This window comes from Mesoplodon mirus (genome assembly GCF_964341445.2).
Source record: "Mesoplodon mirus genome assembly, chromosome: 16".
Lineage (NCBI taxonomy): Eukaryota > Metazoa > Chordata > Mammalia > Artiodactyla > Ziphiidae > Mesoplodon > Mesoplodon mirus.
Window position 1 is genome coordinate 29,720,377 of NC_138992.1, and position 27,297 is coordinate 29,747,673.

At 37.9% G+C, this 27,297-nt stretch overlaps 1 protein-coding gene across 2 annotated transcripts in view; it reads right to left on the reverse strand.

Annotated features, from left to right (window-relative positions):
• OXR1 (oxidation resistance 1) overlaps positions 1–27,297 on the reverse strand; it is a 446,853-nt gene that overhangs the window by 335,591 nt on the left and 83,965 nt on the right. For both annotated transcript variants that reach the window (XM_082601053.1, XM_082601051.1), the window contains exon 2: positions 26,494–26,667. In XM_082601053.1, the coding sequence (XP_082457179.1) occupies positions 26,494–26,516 (23 nt within the window). In that variant the 5' untranslated portion in view covers positions 26,517–26,667. The remainder of the gene's footprint in view (positions 1–26,493; positions 26,668–27,297) is intronic.

A 27,297-nucleotide genomic window follows, 5' to 3' on the forward strand; every position in this document is an offset into this window, starting at 1 on the left:
TGTCAACCCCCTGCTCAACAGCTATGATGTCAAAGACCAGACCAGTAACTACAGGAGAACAAATGCCTTTGCTGCCTTTTCTGCACCTCGCTTCCACACACCCCAAGTCTTAGTCAACAGAATCTGCTTGGCAGAGCCCGGAGCACGAGTAAAGCTCTAGCTGCCAGGGAGCCTTGCAAAGGTGCTCGTTGAGTTTCCAGGCTCTATAGCACAGGAGGATATGCTAGAAGGGGAGTAGAGTGGGCATCAAATGAGCCAATCTGCAGCATCCTCCCCATGCACCCACCATACAACGAATGAGTTTGCTTCTCTTACGGATAACAAACTGGATAATGAGGCTGTGCAGAGACTTGATTAAGAGAGTAGGCCCTGGACTGAGACTGCTAAGGTACAAATCACATCTCAGACACCATCTGTGTGATCTTGGGCAATCACATATTATTTCTATGCATTTATTTTGTCTATAAAGGGGATATTTGTAATTCTTCACTCCCCTGATTAGTATAACAATTAAGGGCATTAAAATGTAAAGTGCTTGAAACACTGCCTCTCACATACTAAGTGCTCAATTAATGTTCATTATAACTATTTCTATGAAATTGTGGCTTTTTTTGAATTTATGTAAGCTGAACTAAGATCTGTGTGCATCTTTATCAGAAGACAGTCTATATGAATTGCAACAAATGGAACATATGATACCTGCAAAGTACCAATGAAAATTTTCTCCCGAGACTTTTTGCCAGCTTTTTGTAATATTGCTATGAAAGGATGGAAAGAAATCTGTTATTAACCTGCCTCAAATTAGGTAATTGTCATAGCCTATGATTGCTGTCCCAGGGAAGGTAATGAAAGCTTTTGTATACCTTTCTTTGAAGGAAAAACCCTGCCCCAGTGTGTTTACTCTGAGTTCTGAACAGAGCTCCCTATTTCTATCTCTGAAAAAAAAAAAAAAAAAAGAGAGAGAATCCAGACTGGAACTAGCATGGGAAATAACAAAATGCTCCTTAATAATTTTTTGAGTCCATAATTTAAAGACAGTAAAACAGCAACAACAAAAACTTTTGACAACTTTTAGTATCTTAGATAAATGGAAATCTCCATTCCATTAGGGCCAGACCAAAGGAAAGAGCCGCTGTTGATTTTGCATATACCTAAAACAGCTCCCCTGCCACTTCTTGACCACCTCTGCTTATTAGAAAATTCTCTCACACAAAGGTTTGAGACTCTGTCTGCCAAATCTAACCCACTGGCTAGTTCCACACTCTGGCACTGTGTAAAATCACTCTCTCCTCATGCAAAGCGTTGTAGTCCCAGGACAGCGCTTTCAAGGACAGGCAGCTGTTTACAAGTGGTAACACATGGCAATATCATTAAGGACATGGACTCAGGTGTCCCTCTTCCTGACTGTGTGATCTCAAGGAGGTGCATGAACTTCTCTGTGCCCATTTTATTCTCTGCCAAATGGGTGATAATAAGTATCCTTACCTCACTGGATTGTGAGAACATTAAATAAGATAATGTAATAAGCATGAGTTATCATTAATGATATCCTCATCACCATCATCACAGACTCCATATTGGTCTCAGCGTTATCTAACATTTTCTAATGAACGCATCTTTATGAGATGTAGTTCTATTTTTATCTACCTTTAATGGACAGATTCATTTTGTCAGTCTCCTCCACAATGTGATTGTTGGAAGTGTGCACTACCCTCTGCGGGTGATTTAATTAGTACAGCAGACAGATGACGTCTTCTCCCTTGCCCATTTGTTTTCGCTCTATGCTTCTATTAATGCCACCTATTATAATAGGTATGGAAGCTCATCACAACTCTGGTTTACACTGACTTTATGGACAAATAAAATCCCTAGGTCTTTTTCCCGAGGAGCTATTATGCCAACTGTTTCTCATACTACGGTTTTATGAGTGATTTTTTTTTTTAATCCAAAGTGCTATATGATAGAAGAATTCTGTTTAGGGACAGCTTTGACTTGGTTTGTGTGATTTATGGGCAAAGACCATTTTGGTAAATAGGATAAACAAAATAAAGATGATTCCCATGGTGCTGAAAATCCAGTCATCTCTCTGGCTCCTCTACCAGACTATTAGCTAGATGAAGCCTAAGATTCAGTCTTGATCATCTGTTTACTTTTTGGTCAAAAGTCTGCACTCAATACATGATGAACTGCCAACCTCTACAGTAATGATTTGCTCCCTTTGTTTTTATCAACCATGTGCAAGATAATCCTGAGATTTGTGAACACTGCCTCAATTTCTACATAATATGGTATTTCAAATGATGCAATGACAAGGCATACATCTGGTTTACAACCAATGCTTCATTTTAATGCAATCTTGGGGCTGCCTAGAGGATGTAATACCTGTCAGCGATAATACATTTCCAAACTAACACAACATGGCGTATTACTGGTACTGAAAATAAATTTAGATGTAAAGACACCAATGATGTTAAGTATGTAAAATGCAGTGGAGTTCTACATAGAGAAATTTAAAAATACCTTTTACACTATAACCTAATTAAAACACTGATCAATAGTGTTCTTGCCTCATTACACAAGCAACTCAAGGGATGACAACTGCTTTTATGATCATTTATTATTAACAATGGGAAAACATGATTTCCATTAAAATAGACACCTTGAAATGAAATAAGCGTGCTCTCCAGAGATATGTGTATCAATCTTTCCTTCCCCATATACTTCAAGTCTCTTTCCTCCCCACCCTTCGAGGCACCCAGGGGAAAAAAAGAAAGTGAAAAGAGCATTAAAGTTCTTCCTCCTAGGTAAGCCCAGTATTCTTCCTCCCCATGGATACTCTAGATGTACAAAAACAGAGTAGCAAAGAGCAAAGACTTTGGATGTAAGCTGTCAGAGGTTCAGCCAACCTCCCTCCACTTACTTGGGTAAGTTCTTTAACCTGAATTAGTCTTAGTTTCCTCATGTATAAATTGGTGATGACCCAATTTCCAGGAAAGGCATAAAAATGTATTGAGATTAAAGGGAATTCCCTGGCGGTCCAGTGGTTAGGACTCAGCGCTTTCACTGCCAGGGCCTGAGTTCAATCCCTGGTTGGGGAACTAAGATACCGCAAGCCATGCAGTGTGGCCAAAAGAAAAAAGAAAAAAAAATTATTGAAATTACATGACAGAGTACCTAGCACAGCGCTTAGTATGGAAAACATTCCCACGGTCCCTCATCCACATCCCTACAAAACAAAACAAACAAACTCACTGTAGTTCACAGACCTGGATAGGAGAATTTGGAGTAGAGAAGAAAATACCAGATTGCCGGGACCCTCTGGTATGGCTGGGCTGTGGGGCGAGAGTGCAGTAATCACAAATGTGGTTCACATGGAGAAGGAGGTCCAGCACGTGTATAAATGCTGCTCAGGAGGCCCGAGACTGGGCCAGCCTGGCAAGTGGCTCTCAATCAACATGACATGAAAAGATTCAGGACAGGGCTTCCCTGGTGGCGCAGTGGTTGAGAGTCCGCCTGCCGATGCAGGGGACACGGGTTCTTGCCCCGGTCCAGGAAGATCCCACATGCCACGGAGCGGCTGGGCCCGTGAGCCATGGCCGCTGAGCCTGGGCTTCCGGAGCCTGTGCTCCACAACGGGAGAGGCCACAACAGTGAGAGGCCCGCATACCGCAAAAAGAAAGAAAGAAAAAAAAAAAGATTCAGGACAGGAAGGAAACATCAGGATTTCTGTTTGAAGGATTTTCAATCAATTAAAAAAAAATCATCAATGAGAAAATAAGATAGTATGTTGCATTATACCTTTAAATCAGAATGGTATACATATATTAACTTGGAGATCTGGATTAGCAAACAAAGAGAGAAAATGCAACTCCAAATTTACATAAAGACTCACAAAGTAACAAATCTGGAAGCCACTTTCAATTTCATTTTGACCTCGTAATTTTCCCATGAAGAAATAAGGTGTCCAGATTGTGATTTACCCAAGGAGACAGTTAGTTACTGCAGAAGGACTTAAAGTTGGGTCTCCTGGTTTTTGGTCGGTTAAAAGTCTGATTTCTGTACACTTATTCTCCAGATATTGATATTAGGTCGATGGGAAAGCTTCATATATAAACCATAAAAACAAAAAGAAAATCATCTGAAGGAAGCTTGTAATTTAGAAAGAAATGTTTAGATTATTGTTTGTTAAGCATCTAACATTTAGAACAGTGTAGATTATTTATTAATTTTGCTTTGGCTAAGAGATTAAAATTAGTAACCATCTCAAAGATCCATAGGCACCTGGATTTGTGGGGTAACTAGAGGTATATTTAGGCCGTTAAAATATTGAACTGTAAGGGATATCAGGTGAATTTTTCAATTAAAAGCTTGCCTCAAACAGATTGTCACTGTAAAAAAACTCAGTAACACAGAATATTCTATAATAAGAAACATTTCTTCATGAACAAATCAACACTGATGATTTGATAGAAGCTTCACATGAACATATTATGAGGAGGGGATGTGATGAGGGTTAGAAATCTCATGGAGACCAACAGAAAATGATGTGAACAGTAAAGGTACAGCCTGTTTGTTTGGGTCCCACATCTGAGAATGGTTTCAGAGCTCAGAGAGGTGGCCTGACGGCCAATAAGAAACTGCTCCCCTTACGTTTTCTATTCTGCCCTGCCCTACCTCACTGAGACTTTGCAACCACCCTTTCCTTTATGGTCAAACAATTGTTCCCTCTCCACACACTTCCTATCCATTGCCTCAAACATGCTCAAATCTCTCCAATCTAAAGACCCTTCTCTTCCTTGTTCCTGATTCCACTTCATGACCAGCCTCCTCTCTCCTACGCATCACATGCCAATTTAATAAAGGCATATGCATACTACCACCATGTCCTCCTTTTCCCTTACACGTAAGCTGAGTGCATTATGGTTCTTGCCCCATCATTCCAGAGAAACTGTTCTCTTGTGTCACAAATAACCAGGATCCTAATTTCCACAGCTTATATTTAGTTCTCATTCTGTTTGAACTCTTCATTATTTGGCTATCCACCCCTTATGGAAACTCTCTTTCCCTTAAAACTCTGCATTGGTTTTCTCCTCAACAAATTTGAAGCAAAATCCCTCAATTAAATACCCTAGATAAGTAATATACATGTGAAGTTGATGTTGAATTATAGCAGTGACCACTGCTACTCTGTTTCATTGAAAAGACAATGCACTTTTTCAAATCTCTCATTAATCTCCATCTCCATATATAAAAATCATATCTAGTCCTTCAAGCCTTTATCAAAAAAAAAAACCCCATGAGTCATATACCTGATAAGGACCTGCATCTAGGATATATAAAGAATTTTTTATAACTCAATATTGAAAAGTCAAATAACTCAATTAAAATATGGGCAAAGGATCTGAATAGCATTTCTCCGAAGAAGTGGCTAGAAAGCATATAAAAAGAGGCTTAACATCAACATCATTAATCATTAGGGAAGTACAAATCAAAACAATGAGATACTACTCATACCCACTAAGATGGTTAGATTCAAAAGACAGATAATGGACTTCCCTGGTGGTGCAGTGGTTAAGAATCCGCCTGCCAATGCAGGGGACACGGGTTTAAGCCCTGATCCAGGAAGATCCCACGTGCCAGGGAGCAACTAAGCCCGTGCACCACAACTACTGAGCCCACATGCCACAACTACTGGAGCCCGTGCACCAAGAGCCTGTGCTCCGCAACAAGAGAAGCCACCGCAATACGGAGCCCGCGCACCGCAATGAGGAGTAGCCCCTGCTCGCCGCAACTAGAGAAAGCCCGCATGCAGCAACTAAGACCCACGCAGCCAAAAATAAAAATTAATTAATTAATTAATTATTTAAAAAGACAGATAATAACAAGTGCTGGCAAGGATATGAGAAACTGGAACACTCATACATTGCTGATGGGAATGTAAAATGATGTAGCCACTTAAATAATCTGGCAGTTCCTAAAGAAATTAAATACAGAGTTACTATATGAACTAGCAATTCTAGTCCTAATTCCTACCCAAGATAAATGAAAATAATGTCCACACAAAAACCTGTACCATGAGTGTTCACAGTGGCATTATTTATTCTAAAATGTGGAAAAAACCTGTGTCCATAAGCCGATGAATGGATAAATAAAATGTATATCTATTTATATTTAAAATACCGTCTATATTTAGATATAGTATATATATTTAATGGGCCATTATTTGGAATGATTTGAAATAATGAAAAGGACTGAATTACTGATGCATGGTACAACATGGATGAACCTTAAAAACATTATGCTGTCAGAGAAGCCAGTGATAAAAGGCCATATACTGTATGATGCCATTTATATGAAATGTCCAGAATAGGCTAGGCAAATTTATAGAGACAGAAAGTAGATTAGTGGTTGTCTATGGCTGAGCGGGGAGTTAGGTAAGGGAGTGGGTGTTAGGTAAGGGTGGGGGGTGGCTGCTAACGGATATGGGGGTTCTTTTGGGGGGGTGAGTAAGATGTATTAATTGGGGTGATGGCTGCACAGCTCTGAATATACTAAAAGTTACTGAACTGTACATTTTAAATGAGTGAATTATATGACATATGAATTCTATCTCAATAAAGCTGTTATATATATTTTAAATATCAATACCATGAAAACCAGAATGGGCAGGAATGGCCTCCAGCAACACACATTCCTCTTTGAATGTTTTAAACATTAAGAAATCAGAATTATTGTTTTTAACATGTATACCAAAAATTGCTCCGAAATTTACATCAATTGGATGCTGCAGCTAACAGGAAAAGAAGCATGATCTTATATGCTGACAATGCTCTCCTCCTGTTAAAAAACAACTTTGAAAAAACAGCTGAAACTGTTAGTTAAATATTATCAGAAGGATCTTTTGCATATCAATTATGCCCAAAGTCATTATTTTCGGCAGTCACACTGTAAATATAGACTCTAGAGAGACAATTTTACACCCATCTGTTCTTAAACTTGAGCATGCAACAGAATCACCTGGAGGGCTCGATGAACTACAGATTGCTGGATCCCAGGCCCAGATTTTCTGATTCAGTAGGGTTGGGCTGGAGCCCCTAACAAGTTCCCAGGTGATGCTACTTCTGCTAGCCCAGGGACCACACTTTAATAACCACCCACTATTCTACACTAATCTATTTAGTTTACTTGTGGTCTTACTTAGGACTAACTTATCTCAAAGATAGTCATCAAAAATCAAACCTGTTACATGAGCTATATGGTAGATTAGAACTGCCATAGTAGAAGAATTGCTTGATTGAGAGAAAGTTATTGAAATAAGATAGCAGTGCACTCAAAGGGTCACCATTTCAGCTTGAAATATATGGGGAGACTTAAGCAGTGGTACCAGGTACAGAATCAGAAGGTCACAAGGAAAGTCAGGCATTGTTAAATTAGATGAATACAAAAGAACTAAAAGAGGGCTTCCCTGGTGGCGCAGTGGTTGAGAGTCCACCTGCTGATGCAGGGGACATGGGTTCGTGCCCCGGTCCGGGAAGATCCCACATGCCGCGGAGTGGCTGGGCCCGTGAGCCATGGCCGCTGAGCCTGCGCATCCGGAGCCTGTGCTCCGCAACGGGAGGGGCCACAACAGTGAGAGGCCCGTGTACCGCAAAAAAAAAAAAAAAAAAAAAAAAAGAACTAGATGACTTATCAGTAAAGTTTTGCTCCTTGGTGCAATGAGGTGACAGTCACTAGGGCATCAGCACATCCTAATTGGCCTTCAGTTTTTTTAAATTAATTATTTGTTTGCTTATTTATTGGCTGCATCAGGTCTTCATTGCTGCACGCGGGCTTTCTCTAGTTGCAGTGAGTGGGGGGCTACTCTTTGTTGTGGTGCACAGGCTTCTCATTGCGGTGGCTTCTCTTGCTGCGGAGCACAGGCTCTAGGGGCGCGGGCTTCAGTAGTTGTGGCTCGCGGGCTTAGTGGCTCCGCGGCATGTGGGATCTTCCCCGACCAGGGCTCAAACCTGTGTCCCGTGCATTGGCAGGCAGATTCTTAACCACTGCGCCACCAGGGAAGCCCGGCCTTCAGTTCTTGAAACACATTCTCAATTTTGTGAGGCCCAATGGTCCTGTTGTCTCAGTGTTCCCCTGACATTTTCTTGTGTCACTGTTTCTGCAGTACAGCAAGCTGTGTAGATGAGATAACTGTCCTCATTATTCCAGACTCATTCCTTCAATAACCTGTCCCTACTTAGAACAGACTTCAGTGGGTAGCTTTCCTCAAAAGTCCAATGAACACATTTCCAAAAAGATCTTAAGGTGACAGGTTGATGGGCCAGCTCTAACAAGGTGATGCTTGATAGAGATGTGCGCTCGTTATAGACTCAGAGCTCGTATTTGACAAGCACATGATAAAAATGGCAAAAACAAGGCACAGCAAAACTAAACAAAAATGAGCTCCTCTTGCACTTATAGGAATATATGCCCAGAGAAAGAAGACAGCAGTCCCATATTGCACGAGGTCAAGCCAAACCTGGTTTTTGTGTTCATTTATTAGCCATATTTTTAACAGAAGCTAAAGACAAGCTAAGGCATGTCCAAGGTAGAGCAGAAAGGACTGGAAATCATGTAACTGAGTCAGAGTTAAAGGAATCAACGTGTTTAGTTTGTGAATCTTTAAAGAAAGGCAGAGAAGGAGAAAAAAATAGCTTTTATCTAATGATTTTAGTGCTGCCCCTAAGAACAGCAGCTACAAGAAAGAAAAAGAAGGTACCACAGTCCAAATTTGGGAAACTCAGATTATTATATCTTCCTCTTAAATATCTCCAGTATAGATTAGAATATAGAACACTGCCTGCCATGTAGTGAATGCCCAATAAATATTTGTTAAATGAATTAGCCCAATAAAGAATTTGTGAAGTACTGAAATTAATCAATCTACTGGTTTGAACTATTGCTTCCCCAAATAATCTGTCTGTGGTTCCCCCTCCTCCGCATGATACCTGTTAGCACATACCTTGGAATTACTGGTCTTTAGAAGATATTTGGGAAAGTGTTGTATTAGACACAGCATATATGGCTTTAGGTAAAATGATAAACTAGTAATTAGAGTAGTAGACTTAGAGCCAATGTAGAGGAAAACTTGTAATAATTAGAAAGCCCAAATTCATATGGGCAGCCCATTAGGCTGGGGACTCACAGGAAGGGTGATGAGAAAAGGCTGAATTATCACTACTTAGGATTTCTGTTGATGGGATCCATGGCTTGGGTAATTATCTGAACTAGGTCAGTGGTTCCCAGACTCTTAGATTCATAGAACCATAAATCTGATAATTAAAATTGGACATCCATTTAGTATTTTAGGCTAAATACTTCTGCTTTTCTTAATTAGGGATAATGATTATTATTTATTATCACCTTCTTTGCATAAAAGAAAGACCATTTTAATATCGAATAATCATTTCAGATAAAAAAAGAAATTTAGCAAAATTAGTCTGATATTATCTTTATTTTTCTCATTTGGTAACAAGATGGTTCGTCACTGACTGCCCTGTGTCCATGAACCCCAACTCTGTAACCAATGCCCTACGTGACCTCACAGCTTCCTTCTCAAAAATGGTCTATGATTTTAGGCAAATACTGTGCCAGTGCCAGCCAATAATTTATGGTGATGTGAAAAGGCTAAGAGATAGTCAGAAAGGGCAGAAGATGACAGAACACGGATCTGAGGAAATTTCTCTGAAGTGTAGAGGTTAAAAATCAAGATCACAGGATGGGAACAGAGCTGTTTTATTTTTTCAAATATCAGGAAAGTTCTTACATTATTAGACACAGACTAGCTTTATGACAGTCAAATCACTTTACCCGCTGTTCCGATGTTGGACTTTTTTTAAGCAAGATTTTCCACCCATACTATATATATCCTGTCTATTACAGTGCCTGGGGAATTAGACTGAGTGCTCTGGTGAACATTCAGCTAGTTATGAGTGCAAAGCATCTGGTGAGTACCAGGTGCCAACAATGTGCAAGATGACCTCATCTCTGTCCTAGCAGTTGGCTGTCCAGATACATTCTAACTGGGAAGCTGAAGTTTCAGACATCTCATAATATATGTTATGGTAACAGCTATAGCTCAGTGCTTCAATCAATCACATTTACAACTTGCCAAATATAGTATGTACTTGATATGTCTGTTTTATTCTCCAAGTGCTTAGAACTTGGAAAAATTATGGAGGGATATCAAGCAAATCCTCACTTCAAGAAAATTACTTTCTCTTACTCAGTTCATGAGAACCCAGAAGTAATAAACATAATGAGTGCTTTCACCATGCAGACGGATTAATAGATGCCTTTCAAATCTTTTCATATCATTACCTTTACAGTCACTTCAAATATCTAGCTAGTTTTCCACAAAAACACTGAAAAGAATATTATAGATTGAAAAAGATCATCAAAATTTCAATGAGCCTGATTCTATGCAAATTCTGTATCTGAATGTAAGTTTATGATACTATAAAAACCTCAGAGAAAATGTCTAAATGAAAATGTACCCAGGGACATCACTTAACTTGAATTTCAATTTCTTCTGTCATATTCATGAAAGCGCTTTATATCAGTAATCTAAAACCAAAGAGTAGTTAACCTAATCTAATTTCTTTGTCAAATGTTGGCATAAAACCAATTTTCAGTTACAGCAGGAGTCCACAAAGCTAGTGTGCATAAAGCTGAAAAACCATCTGGAACAACAGCATCTCTCCTGCGTGAAATGTACCAGTCAGAAAAGATGGTGGAGTGTCAGAACCTGCACTTTCTACCATGAGCTCTCAACTGAGCAAGGGAGGCCTGGTGCGGCTGGCTCTTTAGAAATCATCTGTCAGAGGAGGTTATTCTCTCTCTGCTACTGTCACTGAGCTGGCCTGAATATTTAGCACGGAAGTTGTAAAATCATGCACCATTTTATCTAAGCAGACCTAGATCAAAGGAAAATGTTCACTTGAATTCAATGTGCTTTCTATAATTAATAGTTTCAATTCACCAGATATCATTTATGTGACCTCTGTCAATGTGAATGTGAGAGCAGTTAACTTTACAATTCTGGAGACTCAAAACACATTCAAAAGTTCAAGTCTAGTTATTATGAAATATAGATATTTCTTATTACTTGGGAGTAGCATTAATAAGTTAAGTAGCATTGAGCGATGAACTAATTGATTTTGTTCATAACAAAACATGAGTTTGCGGAACCACCAGTAGAAAAACTTTAATGTTATCTGATAAAGAAAATGTAATTATTAAAAGGAGAAGGAAAATGCATAAATGTTAAATATGACTAAAAACAAATTGCAGGAAAGTGGTAATTTTAACCCTGCAGAGATACTTCCTAGACATCAAATAGTACATCAAAGAGGAAGGATGGATTAGCCATGCTTCCTTATATAGGCAGAGGCTTGCATAGGTCTAGCAAAAGAAGAATCCAACAGGTTAGGTATTACATGCTTGTAAGACCATTTTATCCATGTAGGCAATAAAGTCATTTTCAAGCTTTCTCAATACACTGAATCTACACCTCTATAGTGCCAAATGAAGGCGGCAGGTATCCATGATGATTTCTTCTGTGACCTGGATCAATATGCCATTGACAATTAATACTTTGGATTGGAGCCAGTTTGAAATAATTCCCAGTACACCAGAAGTTCCTGACTTTTTGATTTTTATGGTCCAATTTAATTAAAACACACACACACACACAGACACACACACACAAGATGGGGGAGGAGTGGGATCAACATTGTCTCCAACTTTAATTTTGCCAAGTAAAGACATAAAAAACAATAACCTAACTTACATCTATAACCAGTACCATAAAAGAAATCATACTGTACCACCAAAAGGGTAGAAAGGTCATAATCTTAAACGTAAGTATTTTCCAGAGAAATAACATCTAGTCCTTTTATACAAACATTCTCTCCAAAACACATGTTAACCCTTGGATGAATGTTGTATTATATCTGGTTCCTCATTAAAACCATACACATAAACAACCAGTATAAAACAGACACTTCATTGTTCAATGGACTTTTGTGTTTATAAATTAGTTGAAGTTTATTGTGGGGGGATATTTAAAAATAAATGTAAAATATAAGTTGGATAATTGATATTGTTTTGGAATTTTATTTTATTTTTTATACAGCAGGTTCTTATTAGTTATCTGTTTTATGCATATTAGTGCATATATGTCAACCCCAATTTCCCAATTCATCCCACCACCACCACAACCCCTCCCCCCACTTTCCCCCCTTGATGTCCATACGTTGGTTCTCTACATCTGCGTCTCTATTTCTGCCTTGCAAACTGGTTCACTGGTACCATTTTTCTAGATTCCACATATAGGCATTAATACATGATATTTGTTTTTCTCTTTCTGACTTACTTCACTCTGTATGACAGTCTCTAGGTCCATCCACATCTCTAAAAATGACCCAATTTCGTTCCTTTTTATGGCTGATAATACTCCATTGTATATATGTACCACATCTTCTTTATCCATTCATCTGTTGATGGGCATTTAGGTTGCTTCCATGACCTGGCTATTGTAAATAGTGCTGCAGTGAACATTGGGGTGCATGTGTCTTTTTGAATTATGGTTTTCTCTAGGTATATGTCCAGTAGTGGGATTGCTGGGTCATATGGTAATTCTATTTTTAGTTTTTTAAGGAACCTCCATACTGTTCTCCATAGTGGCTGTACCAATTTACACTCCCACCAACAGTGCAGGAGGCTTTCCTTTTCTCCACACCCTCTCCAGCATTTTTTGTTTGTAGATTTTCTGATGATGCCCATTCTAACCGGTGTGAGGTGAAAACTCATTGTAGTTTTGATTTGCATTTCTCTAATGATTAGTGATGTTGAGCAGCTTTTCATGTGCCTCGTGGCCATCTGTATGTTTTCTTTGGAGAAATGTCCATTTAGGTCTTCTGCCCATTTTTTGATTGAGCTGTTTGTATTTTAACATTGAGCTGCATGAGCTGTTTGTATATTTGGGAGATTAATCCTTTGTCTGTTGATTCGTTTGCAAATATTTTCTCCCATTCTGAGGGCTGGCTTTTTGTCTTGTTTATAGTTTCCTTTGTTGTGCAAAAGCTTTGAAGTTTCATTAGGTCCCATTTGTTTATTTCTGTTTTTATTTCCATTACTCTAAGAGGTGGATCAAAAAAGATCTTCCTGAGATTTATGTCAAAGAAAGTTCTTCCTGTGTTTTCCTCTAAGAGTTTTATAGTGTCTGGTCTTACATTTAGAGCTTTGATCCATTTTGAGTTTATTTTTGTGTATGGTGTTAGGCAGTGTTCTAATTTCATTCTTTTACATGTAGCTGTCCAGTTTTCCCAGCACCACTTATTGAAGACTGTCTTTTCTCCATTGTATATCCTTGCCGCCTTTGTCATAGATTAGTTGACCATAGGTGCGTGGGTTTATCTCTGGGCTTTCTATCCTGTTCCACTGATCTATATTTCTGTTTTTGTGTCAGTACCATATTGTCTTGATTACTGTAGCTTTGTAGTATAGTCTGAAGTCAGGGAGTCTGATTCCTCCAGCCCCATTTTTTTCCCTCAAGACTGCTTTGGCTATTCGGGGTTTTTTGTGTCTCCATACAAATTTTAAGATTTTTTTGTTGTAGTTCCATAAAAAATGCCATTGGTATTTTGATAAGAATTGCATTGAATCTGTAGATTGCTTTGTGGAGTATAGTCATTTTCACAATATTGATTCTTCCAATCCAAGAACATGGTATATGTCTCCATCTGTTTGTGCCATCTTTGATTTCTTTCATCAGTGCCTTATAGCTTTCTGAGTACAGGTCTTTTACCTCTTTAGGTAGGTTTATTCCTAGGTATTTTATTCTTTTTGTTGAAATGGTGAATGGGATTGTTTCCTTAATTTCTTTTCTGATCTTTCATTGTTAGCGTGTAGGAATACAAGAGATTTCTGTGCATTAATTTTGTATCCTGCAACTTTACCAAATTCATTGATTAGCTCTAGCAGTTTTCTGGTGGCATTTTCAGGATTCTCTATGTATAGTATCATGTCATCTGCATACAGTGACAGTTTTACTTCTTCTTTTCCAACTTGTATTCCTTTTATTTCTTTTTCTTCTCTGATTGCCATGGCTAGGACTTCCAAAACTATGTTGAATAATAGTGGCGAGAGTGGACATCCTTCTCTTGTTCCTGATCTTAGAGAAAATGCTTTCAGTTTTTCACCGTTAAGAATAATGTTTGCTGTCGGTTTCTTGTATATGGCCTTTATTATGTTGAGGTAGGTTCCCTCTATGCCCACTTTCTGGAGAGCTTTTATCATAAATGGGTGTTGAAATTTGTCGAAAGCTTTTTCTGCATCTATTGAGATGATCATATGGATTTTATTCTTCTATTTGTTAACATGGTGCATCACATTGATTGCTTTGCATATATCAAAGAATCCTTGCATCCCTGGGATAAACCCCACTTGCGCATGGTGCACGATCCTTTTAATGTGCTGTTGGATTCTGTTTGCTAGTATTTCGTTGAGGATTTTTGCATTCATCAGTGCTATCGGTCTGTATTTGTCTGGTTTTGGTATCAGGGTGATGGTGGACTTGTAGAATGAGTCTGTCAGTGTTCCTTCCTCTGCAATTTTTTGGAAGAGTTTGAGAAGGATGGGTGTTAGCTCTCTTCTAAATGTTTGATAGAATTCACCTGTGAAGGCATCTGGTCCTGGACTTTTGTTTGTTGGAAGACTTTTAATCACAGTTTCAATTTCAGTGATTGGTCTGTTCATATTTTCTATTTCTTTCTGGTTCAGTCTTGGAAGGTTATACCTTTCTATGAATTTGTCCATTTCTTCCAGTTTGTCCATTTTATTGGCATAGAGTTGCTTGTAGTAGTCTCTTAGGATGCTTTGCATTTCTGTGGTGTCCGTTGTAACTTCTCCTTTTTCATTTCTAATTTTATTGATTTGAGTCCTCTCCCTCTTTCTCTTGATGAGTCTGGCTAAAGGTTTATCAATTTTGTTTCTCTTCTCAAAGAATCAGCTTTTAGTTTTATTGATTTTTGCTATTCTTTTCTTTGTTTCTATTTCATTTATTTCTGCTCTGATCTTTATGACTTCTTTCCTTCTACTAACTTTGGGTTTTGTTTGTTCTTCTTTCTCTAGTTACTTTAGGTGTAAGGTTAGGTTGTTTATTTGAGATTTTTCTTGTTTCTTGAGGTAGGATTGTATTGCTATAAACTTCCCTCTTAGAACTGCTTTTGCTCCATCCCATAGGTTTTGGATTGTCATGTTTTCGTTGCCATTTGTCTCTAGGTATTTTTTGATCTCTTCTTTGATTTCTTCAGTGATCTCTTGGTTATTTAGTAACTTATTGTTTAGCCTCCATGTGTTTGTGTTTTTTACATTTTTTCCCCTGTAATTTATTTCTAATCTCATAGTGTTGTAGTTGGAAAAAGTGCTTCATATGATTTCAATTTTCTTAAATTTACCGAGGCTTGATTTGTGACCCATGATGTAATCTATCCTGGAGAATGTTCCATGTGCACTTGAGAAGAGAGTGTAATCTGCTGTTTTAAGATGTAATGTCCTATAAATATCAATTAAATCTGTCTGGTCTATTGTGTCATTTAAAGCTTGTGTTTCATTATTAATTTTCTGCCTGGATGATCTATCCATTGGTGTAAGTGAGGTGTTAAAGTCCCCCACTATTATTGTATTACTGTGGATTTCCTCTTTTATAGCTGTTAGCATTTGCCTTATGTATTGAGGTTCTCCTATCTTGGGTGCATATATATTTATAATTGTTATGTCTTCTTCTTGGATGGATCCCTTGATCATAATGTGGTGTCCTTGGTTGTCTCTTTTAACATTCTTTATTTGAAAGTTTATTTTATCTGATATGAGTATTGCTACTCTAGCTTTCTTTTGATTTCCATTTGCATGGAATATCTTTTTCCATCCCCTCACTTTCAGTCTGTATATGTCCCTAGGTCTGAAGTGGGTCTGCTGTAGACTGCATATATGTGAGTCTTGTTTTTGTATCCATTCAGTGAGCCTGTGTCTTTTGGTTGGAGCATTTAATCCATTCACATTTAAGGTAATTATCAATAGGTAGGTGCCTATTACCATTTTCTTAATTGTTTTGGGTTTGTTTTTGTAGGTCCTTTTCTTTTCTTGTGTTTCCCACTTAGAGAAGTTCCTTTAACATTTGTTGTAGAGCTGGTTTTGTGGTGCTGAGTTCTCTTAGCTTTTGCTTGTCTGTAAAGCTTTTGATTTCTCCGTCAAATCTGAATGAGATCCTTGCCGGGTAGAGTAATCTTGGTTGTAGATTCTTCTGTTTAAATATATCGTGCCACTCCCTTTTGGCTTTTACAGTTTCTGCTGAGGAATCAGCTGTTAACCTTACTAGAGTTCCTTTGTACGTTATTTGTCATTTTTCCCTTGCTGCTTTGAATAATTTTTGTCTTTAATTTCTGTCAATTTGATTACTATGTGTCTTGGTGTGTTTCTCCTTGGGTTTATCCTGCCTGGGACTCTCCGTGCTTCCTGTACTTGGGTGGCTATGTCCTTTCCCATGTTAGGAAAGTTTTCGACTGTAATCTTCAAATATTTTCTCACGTCCTTTCTCCTCTCCTTCTGGGACCCCTATAATGCGAATGTCAGTGCGTTTAATGTTGTCCTAGAGGTCTCTTAGGCTGTCTTCATTTCTTTTCATTCTTTTTTCTTGATTCTGTTCCACAGCAGTGAATTCCACCATTCTGTCTTCCAGGTCAATTATCCTTTCTTCTGCCTCAGTTATTCTGCTATTGAGTCCTTCCAGTGTATTTTTCATTTCAGTTATTGTATTGTTCATCTCTGTTTGTTTGTTCCTTAATACTTCTAGGTGTTTGTTCTTTAATTCTTGTAGGTCTTTGTAAACATTTCGTGCATCTTCTCGATCTTTGCCTCCATTCTTTTTCCAAGGTCCTGTATCATCTTCACTATCATTATTCTGAATTCTTTTTGTGGAAGGTTGCCTATCTCCACTTCATTTAGTTGTTTTTCTGGGGGTTTATCTTGTTCCTTCATCTGGTACATAGCCTTCTGCATTTTCATTTTGGCTATCTCTCTGTGAATGTGGTTTTCGTTTCACATGCTGCAGGACTGTAGTTCTTCTAGCTTCTGCTGTCTGCCCTCTGGTGGATGAGGCTTTCTAAGAGGCTTGTGCAAGCTTCCTGATGGGAGGGACTGGTGTTGGGAAGAGCTGGGTGTTGCTCTGCTGGGCAGAGCTCAGTAAAACTTTAATCTGCTTGTCTGCTGATGGGTGGGGCTGGGTTCCCTCCCTGTTGGTTGTTTGTGCTGAGGCGCCCCAGCAGTGGAGGCTACAGGTTCTTTGGTGGCGGACTCCAGGAGGGCTCATGCCAAGGAGTATTTCCCAGAACTTCTGCTACCAGTGTCCTTGTCCCCGTGGTGAGCCACAGCCACGCCCTTCCTCTGCAGGAGACCCTCCAACACTAGCAGATAGGTCTGGTTCAGTATCCTGTGGGGTCACTGCTCCTTCCCCCCTGTATCCTGCTGCACACACTGCTTTGTGTGTGCCCTCCAAGAGTGGAGTCTCTGTTTCCCCCCGGTCCTGTTGAAGCTCTTCAATCAAATCCCGCTAGCCTTCAAAGTCTGATTCTCTGGAAATTTCTCCTCCCATTGCTGGACCCGCAGGTTGGGAAGCCTGAGCCTGAGCCTTCACTCCAGTGGGTGGACTTTTGTGGTATAAGTGTTCTCCAGTTTGTGAGTCACCCACCCAGTGGTTATGGGATTTTATTTTATTGTGATTGCACCCCTCCTACTGTCTCACTGTGGCTTCTCCTTTGTCTTTGGATGTGGGGTGTGTTTTTTGGTGAGTTCCAGTGTCTTCCTGTCGATGACTGTTCAGCAGTTAGTTGTGATTCTGGTGCTCTTGCAAGATGGAGTGAGTGCACATCCTTCTACTCTGCCATCTTGAACCCAAAGGTCCGATAATTGATATTCTCAATTTCCACGATTTACAAAAACATTCATTCACCTTCTTCTGATCGGCTCCTTAATACAAGATAGAATATTTCTGTAGATGAAATCTCTTTTATATCATGCCCCTAATTATTCAGATGTATCAGATTTGTTGGATCTTTTGAAATGGATGGTAAGGAGACACAGGCTATTATTCTGAAAAAGATGTTTTTCATTAAAAAACTTTCATTATTACATCTCATTAATCATATCTGCTGTATGTTTATATTCAGAATATAATATAAACTGTTTTAATAAAATTTGTAGATCACACAGAGGTCCTTTTAAATAGAAATCAGATTAAGACTCTGGTCTCAACACTCAATTCTTCCCAACACTGAATTTCTCTAAATTTATATTTTATATGAACTTTTGCCTATAATGTGATAAGTGAGGGCAAGGTTTCCCATCACACTTAGAATATAATTCAGTCTTTCTGGTGACCTACATGGTCCCTGCTACCTCTCCAAGCTCAGTTAGTTCCTAGGACTCTCCCCTCTATTGGTTGTTTCCACCAAACTAGCTTCCTTGATGATTCCTCAAACACATCAGGTACATTTCAGTCTCAGAGCCTTTGTCCTTCTGTTTTTCTGCCTGAAATGGCTTTCCTCTGGAAGTTGTATAGCTCATTCCCTTTCTACTTAAGTACCACCTGTCCAAGAGGCTTTTCTTCACCAATTCCCCATGGCTGCCATCACTCTATATTTTCACTCTGCTGATTATTCTTCAAAATCCTTACCACTATCTGATATTATAAAACATATTTGTTAATTTGTTTATTTGTCTTCAGCACTAGAATGTAATTTTAATGAGAGTAGGGGCTTGTTTCATTTATTATTCTATCCACAGCACTGAAAATTGCACATTGTAGGCACTCAAAATATTTGTTGAATGAAGAAATGCATGAATATAACCATAAAAAATTCTAATTTACATAAAAATAATGCAATTAACATATACTAATTTATCTCTGTACAGGAATTATTTTTAGATTCCTATACAACTCCTAACAATAAACCTATTCTTTAGAAAAAAACATAAAAGCAAGTATAAATGAATAAATCTAACTCTTTTAATGACAATCCAATTGACCTGAAAAATGTTTGATTTTTTTTTTCCTCAATTGAACTGGAATAGTTTTAAAATCAAGCTGAACTCCACCATTCACAATAGCCAAGACATGGAAACAACTTAAATGTCCATCAACAGAGGAGTGGATAAAGAAGATGTACCTATATACAATGGAATACTACTCATCCATACAAAAGAATGAAATATGCCATTTGCAGCAACATGGATGGACCTAGAGATTATCATACTAAGTGAAGTAAGTCAGAAAAAGAAAGACAAATACCATATTATATCACTTATATGTGGAATCTAAAACATGACACAAATGAACTTATCTATGAAACAGAAACAGACTCACAGACATAGAGAACAGATTTGTGGTTGTGGGGAGTGGGGGGTTGGGGGAGGGAAGGGCTGGGAGTTTGGGATGAGAAGATGCAAACCATTACATATGGAATGGATAAACAACAAAGTCCTACTGTATAGCACAGGGAACTGTATTCAATATCCTGTGATAAAGCATAATGGAAAAGAATATGAAAAAGAATATATATATATATATATATATATATATATATATACACACACACACATATATTCTCTCTTCCCAGTACCTTAATATACTAGTCATTCATTCAACACAAACTTACCACACTGAGAAATACTCACAGTATCTAACCAGTTAAGCCTGTCCTATCACTCAGAAGCTCTCATCTTTTTTTCAGTTCAAAGTATTAGCTTTATATTTATGGGTAACCTTTTTATTTTTTCCCTCTTCTCCAATAGTAGGCTGTTGACAATTGACTTTTAACCTTTACTGTAAAACTCAGTGTCAAAACTTCCCTTGCAATCTCTACTTAACCACATTTTTCCCCCTGTGGGTTCTGATCCCTCCAAAAATAGAGACAATTCAAATCTCTACTTCCTCTGTCACTGCAGATCCTGTCCCTGAGAGCCTATTATTTAACAGTGTAAATAGGACAAGTAGTTTGCAGAAGAGTGGTTAAGGCAATTTTTTAAATATTTATTTCTTTTTAAATTAATTTTTATTGGAGTATAGTTGCTTTACAACGTTGTGTTAGCTTCCACTGCACAGCAAAATGCATCAGCCATACATATATACATATCCCCTCAATTTAGGACACTACAGCGCATTAAGTAGAGTTCCCTGTGCTATACAGTATGTTCCCAGCAGTTGTCTATTTTACACATAGTATCAATAGTATATATGTGTCAATCCCAATCTCCCAATTTGAGGAAGGATCCTGATTCTTCCCCTTCTCCCCCTTCCTTAGAATAAACAGGCTGCTCCATCTCTCCAGATTTTTTTTTCTCCTAAATGCAGGTGCCAAAGAATGATGTGGAATGATACATTTCTTCACTTGTTCATTAAAGAAGAACTTAGATAAATATATTATAAATAATGTGAATAATCTGACAAACCAAATTTTGTATCTTTCTCAATTCTAGGATTCTAACACACTATATTTGGATAAAGAAGATAATTCAAATTAGTTTTAATCTCCTATTAGAGCATTACTGAACTTCTCCACATTCATAATAGCATTTTATACTACAGGCATATTCAATAAAAACCATTCACTGCTTCTAAATTTAGTCAATACCTCAATAACTTACAGAATTCAGACTTTTGTTATATTTCCAACCTATGGGCATGCGTGATAGAATATTTTGTTGACTTTTGATAAAATTCTATTAGTCAAATATAAGAAAATATTTCTTTGACAATTATCAGCACATTTTCAATGTTTATAAGGTTAAACATCTGGTGAAAGGGTTAGCATACATGATGGGTCCTTTTCTAAAATAAAAAAGGAGATGAGTTGAGAAGACCCTTTCTCAGAAATCCCGTATTTTCTCCATAGCCTTGATGTCTGCAATTCCAGGAGCTGCAACAAGACAGGGCCTCGCCAGGTACTCTGAATGGCACAGTACCTTGTGAACCAGCAATGTTTGAATAATTTTCATCTCACGAGACGTATCAATATTTACAATAGTAAAAACAAAAATTAGAAAACATATGAAGGTCCAATCTGGATGGCTGAAATAAATAACAGTACTGCCATACATCACCAGACTTTATACGTGATGATGTCACTTTATAACCTTCAAATAGAGAGATGGCTGTAGAAACTGTTCAGTGAAAAGAGAAGATGGCAAAATATCATGCATGGTTTGAGTCCATTTTTGCAAAAAGATGTGACTATATGTAGAAAAGAATATATCTCACATTTATAACAGTGGCTTTCTATGAATGACAGGATTTAGTTCATTTTTTATTTCTGCTTTACAATTGTATAGCATTTAACTCTTTGTAATTAGCATATTTCTTTATTTTTAGAAACAAATGCAAGAGGTGCATTTGTATTTCTGAAAAATAAGGCATTTCTTCCCAAGCAGAAAAAACAAATATCCATTTTGATTTTCAAAACACCCTGGACTTCCTCTTAGAGCGCTTATCACATTAAATCAGTTATTTGATTACAGTCATCTCCCTCACTATCTGCAGGGGATTGATTCCAGGACCTGCCAAGGATATCAAAATCCACCAAGCTCAAGTCCAGTAGTGGGCCCTCACATCCACAGTTTCCACATATGCAGATACTGAGGGCCAACTGTATTTATTGAAAAAAATTCCCATATAAGCGAACCTGTGCAGTTAAAACCCACGTTGTTCAAGGATCAACCTCACTTAGTCTTCCTAGCCAAACTATAAGCTCCTATAAGAGCAGTTATTACTTTCCACCAACACTGCTCTGTGTTTAGCACATGGCACATTACAGACGCTCAACTAATTTTGACTGCCTATTTGGCTTGCTTTCATCCACTGTCCTCTTCCTCCCCTACCTGGCTCTAGTTGAATTACCTTCACCTCTGTCAGGTGCCATAATGTCTTTAAGATACCATGGGGCAAAAGCTGAAGTGTGTGCAGATAGCACAATGAAAAATAATTTGGGGTCAAAGAGATGTCATTTGGTGTCATTTGAGCCACTACTAGAATCTCTCTCTAAATACTGACCTATATATGTACAGTAACACTAAAATAATGGAAGCTGAGGGTGCAAGATGGTCCGGGGAGGTAGAAAGTACTGGATTTAGTAGTGGAGGGTCTCTATGAGATGAGCACTTAAAAAGCCATTTCAGTTGAACTACAGCAAAGAGCTGGCATCTCTCTGTTGTGCTTCTTTGGTATTATGCTGAAAACCTGACAATTTCTAGCCTGTAACATAACAAGTGGAACTAAGATTTATATTTAGTAGTATATTTAGTAGTTTAGTAGTTTATATTTAGTAGTTAGCTCACTTTATGGAATTCTGGAACTAAGTTTCTGCTAGCAACAACCTCCTTACCGCCCCTCAGAAATCAGGGGGCTCATTCCACATCCTGCCTCGCTAATGCCTGCTAGGGTTCCCGGTCCGCACACTCCCTTCCTTCCAGGAGAGACGCCAGGATATCCCTATTGGAGGAAATTAAGGGAAGCATTCTGGTTGGAAATGGGAACAAGGGCGCTTGCTTTGAAGCCACACGCGCAGAGCAGGGATATTGTTTTCACACCGAGAGTTTTTGGTTTTACACGGGTAGTTTAGTGGTTAGGAGCACGAAATGGCTGGCGGCCTTCATTTCCTAACTCTCTACTCAGTGGCTGTATCATATTGGGCAAATTACTTAACTTTCTGCGCCTAACTTTTCCATTTCTGGAAATGCAAAAAACAACATTACATTCCTAAGAAGGTTGTTGTGAGGAGTATATGGACAAAGTATCTAAAAAAAAGTGCCTAGTACATGGTAAATGCCATGTAAATGTTCACTCTTGATAATATTCACTTAGATTGCATGTTGTAAAAAGTGTATGTTTTAAAACATTACATATATGTACATATAAAATGTTTATATATATTATATATGTACATATATATATATCTTATAAAAACAGTTTTAAAAGGAGGGATTGTGGATGATTATCAGGAAAGGAAGCACTGAAATTTCTTCTAAGCACTTCTCGGCATCATCACTTTTCCCGCTTTGTGCTATAGACATAGGATCCTTTCTCGACTCTTTGTACCTCCTCATGTCCCTTGTTAATTATCTCTGCTACCGGCAACCATTCTTTCCCTCAGATCATAGCCTGGAACCTCTCACCTGTCTGTGGACGTCTGCAATGGATTCTGTACATCCCTCTGTCTCTATCTTAACCAACGTCAACTCGATCATTGTCTCCCTCTGGTAATTATTTACTAAAGACAAAGACTCATGAAACACCCGTTTTGTGTCCCTGTGTGACTCGTAATCAATTCCCACCAACCTCCTTACCTGACTGACGCTGCATAATTTCCCAGAAATTTGGAACTTTCCTAGATTGTATTTCTTTTTGAGATTCTGCATGAAAGGGCCAAGTTATTTTATTTTTTTTAGGGGTCATACACATAACTTCTAGAGCACGAAATTTTTTTGTTTTTAATATGTAAAAAGACAATTTTCTTATACTGGTATTTCAAAGCTGGGAGGATTGCTTGGATAATTGTAAATATGAATGTAAGTATCTTAACCTATATTTTCTAAATTCCTAGGTTATGTGTAGGTATCACAATTAGGCATCCCTTCTCCCATTAGGCCTCAGAGTTAAATTTTAAAATCAACACATGGTTATGGTCAGGTATGTACAAAATCATGGTAGGCAGAGCAAACTATTCACAGATTGAAGTAAGTTTGGACTATAAACGCGGTGCTAACATTAGTGAGAAAGCCAAGCTGAGGAGAGTTTGGCAGACATGGAACAGAAGAATCAGAGTGACAAACACTGACAGTGTTCCTCTAACTCCTAGCCATGAAGAAGCTGCCCTGAGAAACAGATGGTGGTATGTGGCAGATACATCCCTTATTGACAGGTAATCCTGCCAGGCGCAGCCTATCCTGTTTCCATTGAACTCTGGAAGCATATAACTCTCCTTGCCATGACAATGTGACATCAGCCAAACTTCTGATTTAGATTCTCAGATAGTTTTCTGTAACAGTTAGAGGATGCACTGGTCAGGCCAAAGCAAGCATCCTGCAAACCTAAAAATTACCTACATATTTTATTTAAATTAGTAGTCTGGCAACCCAGTTTATTTTCCAATGTCAGTATTTTCACATCTTAGTTTCTGGATTTCAAAACAGAGAGCCAGACCCTAGACTACAATAATTCCACTAAATTAATGTAGATCTGTGAGAAATTCTCATAGAGAATTGATGAGTTACCATGCATCTGTATTCAAATATTTATAAGATAATGTTTCCCAAATTGTAGATGAGAAATGTTAGGAAATATAGAAGAATTACAAAGGTTAATGTGAAAAAAGAAGATTAATGATTTCTAAACTGGGTGTAAGTGAAATAAATCAATGACTTGTTTTGCATATCTTAGATTTCCTTTCCATACTTCTTTCTTGCCAGTATGTGGGGAGCCCAAATTCTAAGAGGGAGAATGGAAGTGCCAAATGGCACACAGTTGTATGAAGGGATGACACTGGTAAAACAAACTAAGAGCTCCCTATATGGAAATCTAACATGGAACATCAGTTGTGGCCAGAATTAAGGATACCATCGAATGAAAATATCCAGGAATTATCTCTGTAAAATTTGAACCTTTAACATGGAAAGAATTCTAACAAATTTCAGATATATGAAATCTATAAGATACTCTCATAATTTTAAATTTTTAATTTTAAATTCTCTTCTCAAATAAAAACATTAATTTCACATTGAAATACCTGGTTTGCATTTTTTTTCACTCATTCACACAGCACAAATTTATACAACATCCACTAAATTCTAAGAGCCAGGCTGGACAATTGGACTGGAACCACAGGATACAATCTTTCTCTTCGTGTGGAGTTCACTCACATCAAGGTATCTGTTCACTGAGGTACAAACCAAGGACAGGCTCCTGTGTCAGCCTTGTCCTGACTCTGTGAACCAGGCCACACCACAGACTACCTTGAGCTATGGCAATCACATGTGTGTTTTAATCTCCCTCTCCTTCTCCTGCTTCTTACTCATCTTCTCTTCCCCCAACCCTCTCCCTCCCCCTCCCCCTCCTCTTTCTTCTCCTCTTCTGTCCCCTCCCCTTCCTCCTTCTCTTTCTTTTTTTTCTTTGGTATGCAGTCTTCTTTTTTGAGGATTCACCTCCAACACACACGTCTGCCAGGCGTATAATTCTTTTAAGGGTTTGAATGGGTTCACAAGTTTTACAGAAATAGTTTAGTTTTTAAATTTTAATGATAATTTTATTTTTATAATAATATAAAAGGAAACATTTTGCAGTAATAATTCATAACTTAAATGTTTTTTTCATTTATTTTTACAGAATATATTTCAGCTTCTTCAATTATTTTTTTTCAAACTGAGATCCTCAGCACCCAGTAGGGACCCAAGGACATAGTCTAAGGCACCCATAAAAATGGGTCCCTCAGAAATACTACTCTAAATCTAAACAAATGATTCCATCCTCTGCCCTAAAGAAATTGTTTACTTAACTAAAACTAAATGCGTGGAATTACACTGCAGAAACTAGTCTTTAATCTGATGCTATCTACGGTTCCAGTACAAATTGAAGACAAGGATGAGATGGGTTCTTAAGGAAACAGAAAAGATTACCAGGTTTTTCTGACATTCACATATTGAATACCGTGAATTTGTATATCACTTGTTCAGCTCCTTATATACAGAAAAAATCCAAGATTCAATAAAACAGCTTAAAATTCATCCCTGCTAGTACTGCTCTTCATTGACAAGGAAAAGTTGTTGATTATTTGCCAGAAAAATATCTTCATGCTTTTTTAAAACCACGAACAGCTTTTAAACATGATGTGTAAGTCAAAGATTATTCAGAATGCCAGCTGTTTAGAGGTATGAATCTATAACAGAAATTTCTCTTCCATATTTGAGTTCTACTCAGTTTAATTTGGGTAGGTCTGTTGAAATAGGAAGTCTGAAGAAAAGTATTGATGAGAAAATGTCTATCCTACCCTTAGAGCCATGCTTATAGCTTGTTAGTCCTGAATCTGGGCATATCACAGAGGATATGAATGTTGAAAGGATATTATATTCCTATCCCTCTCTCCCCCAGAGTGTGCTGAAAAGAAAGGCAGTGGATATCATGCGGATTCAGTGGGAGGCTAGAACCCTTTCCAGAGTCCCCAGACACCATAGTACTGAAAGTGTCAAACTTTTAATTCTAGGTTGCCTTCGTCACCCTAACATAGGACAACAATTTCTTGAAAACAGATTTTTAAGTTCTCTCCCTGTTTTAGTTCTGACCATACAACTTATAAAATATTGCTTCATGATATACGTGTATTTGCATTTAAAGTTAGGAAGTCATTCACTTACCATGATAAATTAGATACAGACATTGTAGCAATTTCTGGAGGACTCTTGTGGCACAGTCTTCTCTTGGTTTCAGAGCAGGGAATGAGTAGATCAAGCAGACAAGGCCGCCAGGAATTTTAGCTTGGCTACCGCAATGATGCACAAACCACTTAGTTACTCACAGTCTGAGAAGACCTGGAAAGAAAAGGAAGAAAATGATATCTTTAGTACCTGATCTATATAACTTTTCACAGATTTATTTCATCCAGGTCAATAGTTTTGTCATGGTATAAGTCACACAAAAGAAAATATGAATTTTTTCTTAAAATATAAGACATGTCATAAACCAAAGAAAATTAAATCAAGTTTGTGATGAGCTGAATGCTTTTTCTTGAAAATAAATTGAAAGGTTAATAAAATGTTAATTCCCTGAAGTAGAGAATACAAGGAGGGAAGAGAATATATTTTTTAGAGGCACTGAACTTTTTCCCCATAGGGTCAATCAATTATGCTTTCTAAATCAGTTTTATATACTTGTGATAAAAAGATCAGATCAAGATCTTGATTAGTCAGTAGCAGACACTGGAAAAAAAAGCTCCTTGGCACAAACTATTGTCCTATCCAAAGCTTTAATAAAAAATAATTCATTACTACATCCGAGCAAATGAGAATTTATAATGAGTAACACATGGGAGGTAAGCAGTGTGTTTTTACATAACAGACAGTTCCACACACTTTTTTGCAGCACATACTGTGTACAGTGTTCTATGATCTTGAACCAAAAATTTTCTGAGGGTGCAATTAATTCCATGATACTATTTTAGG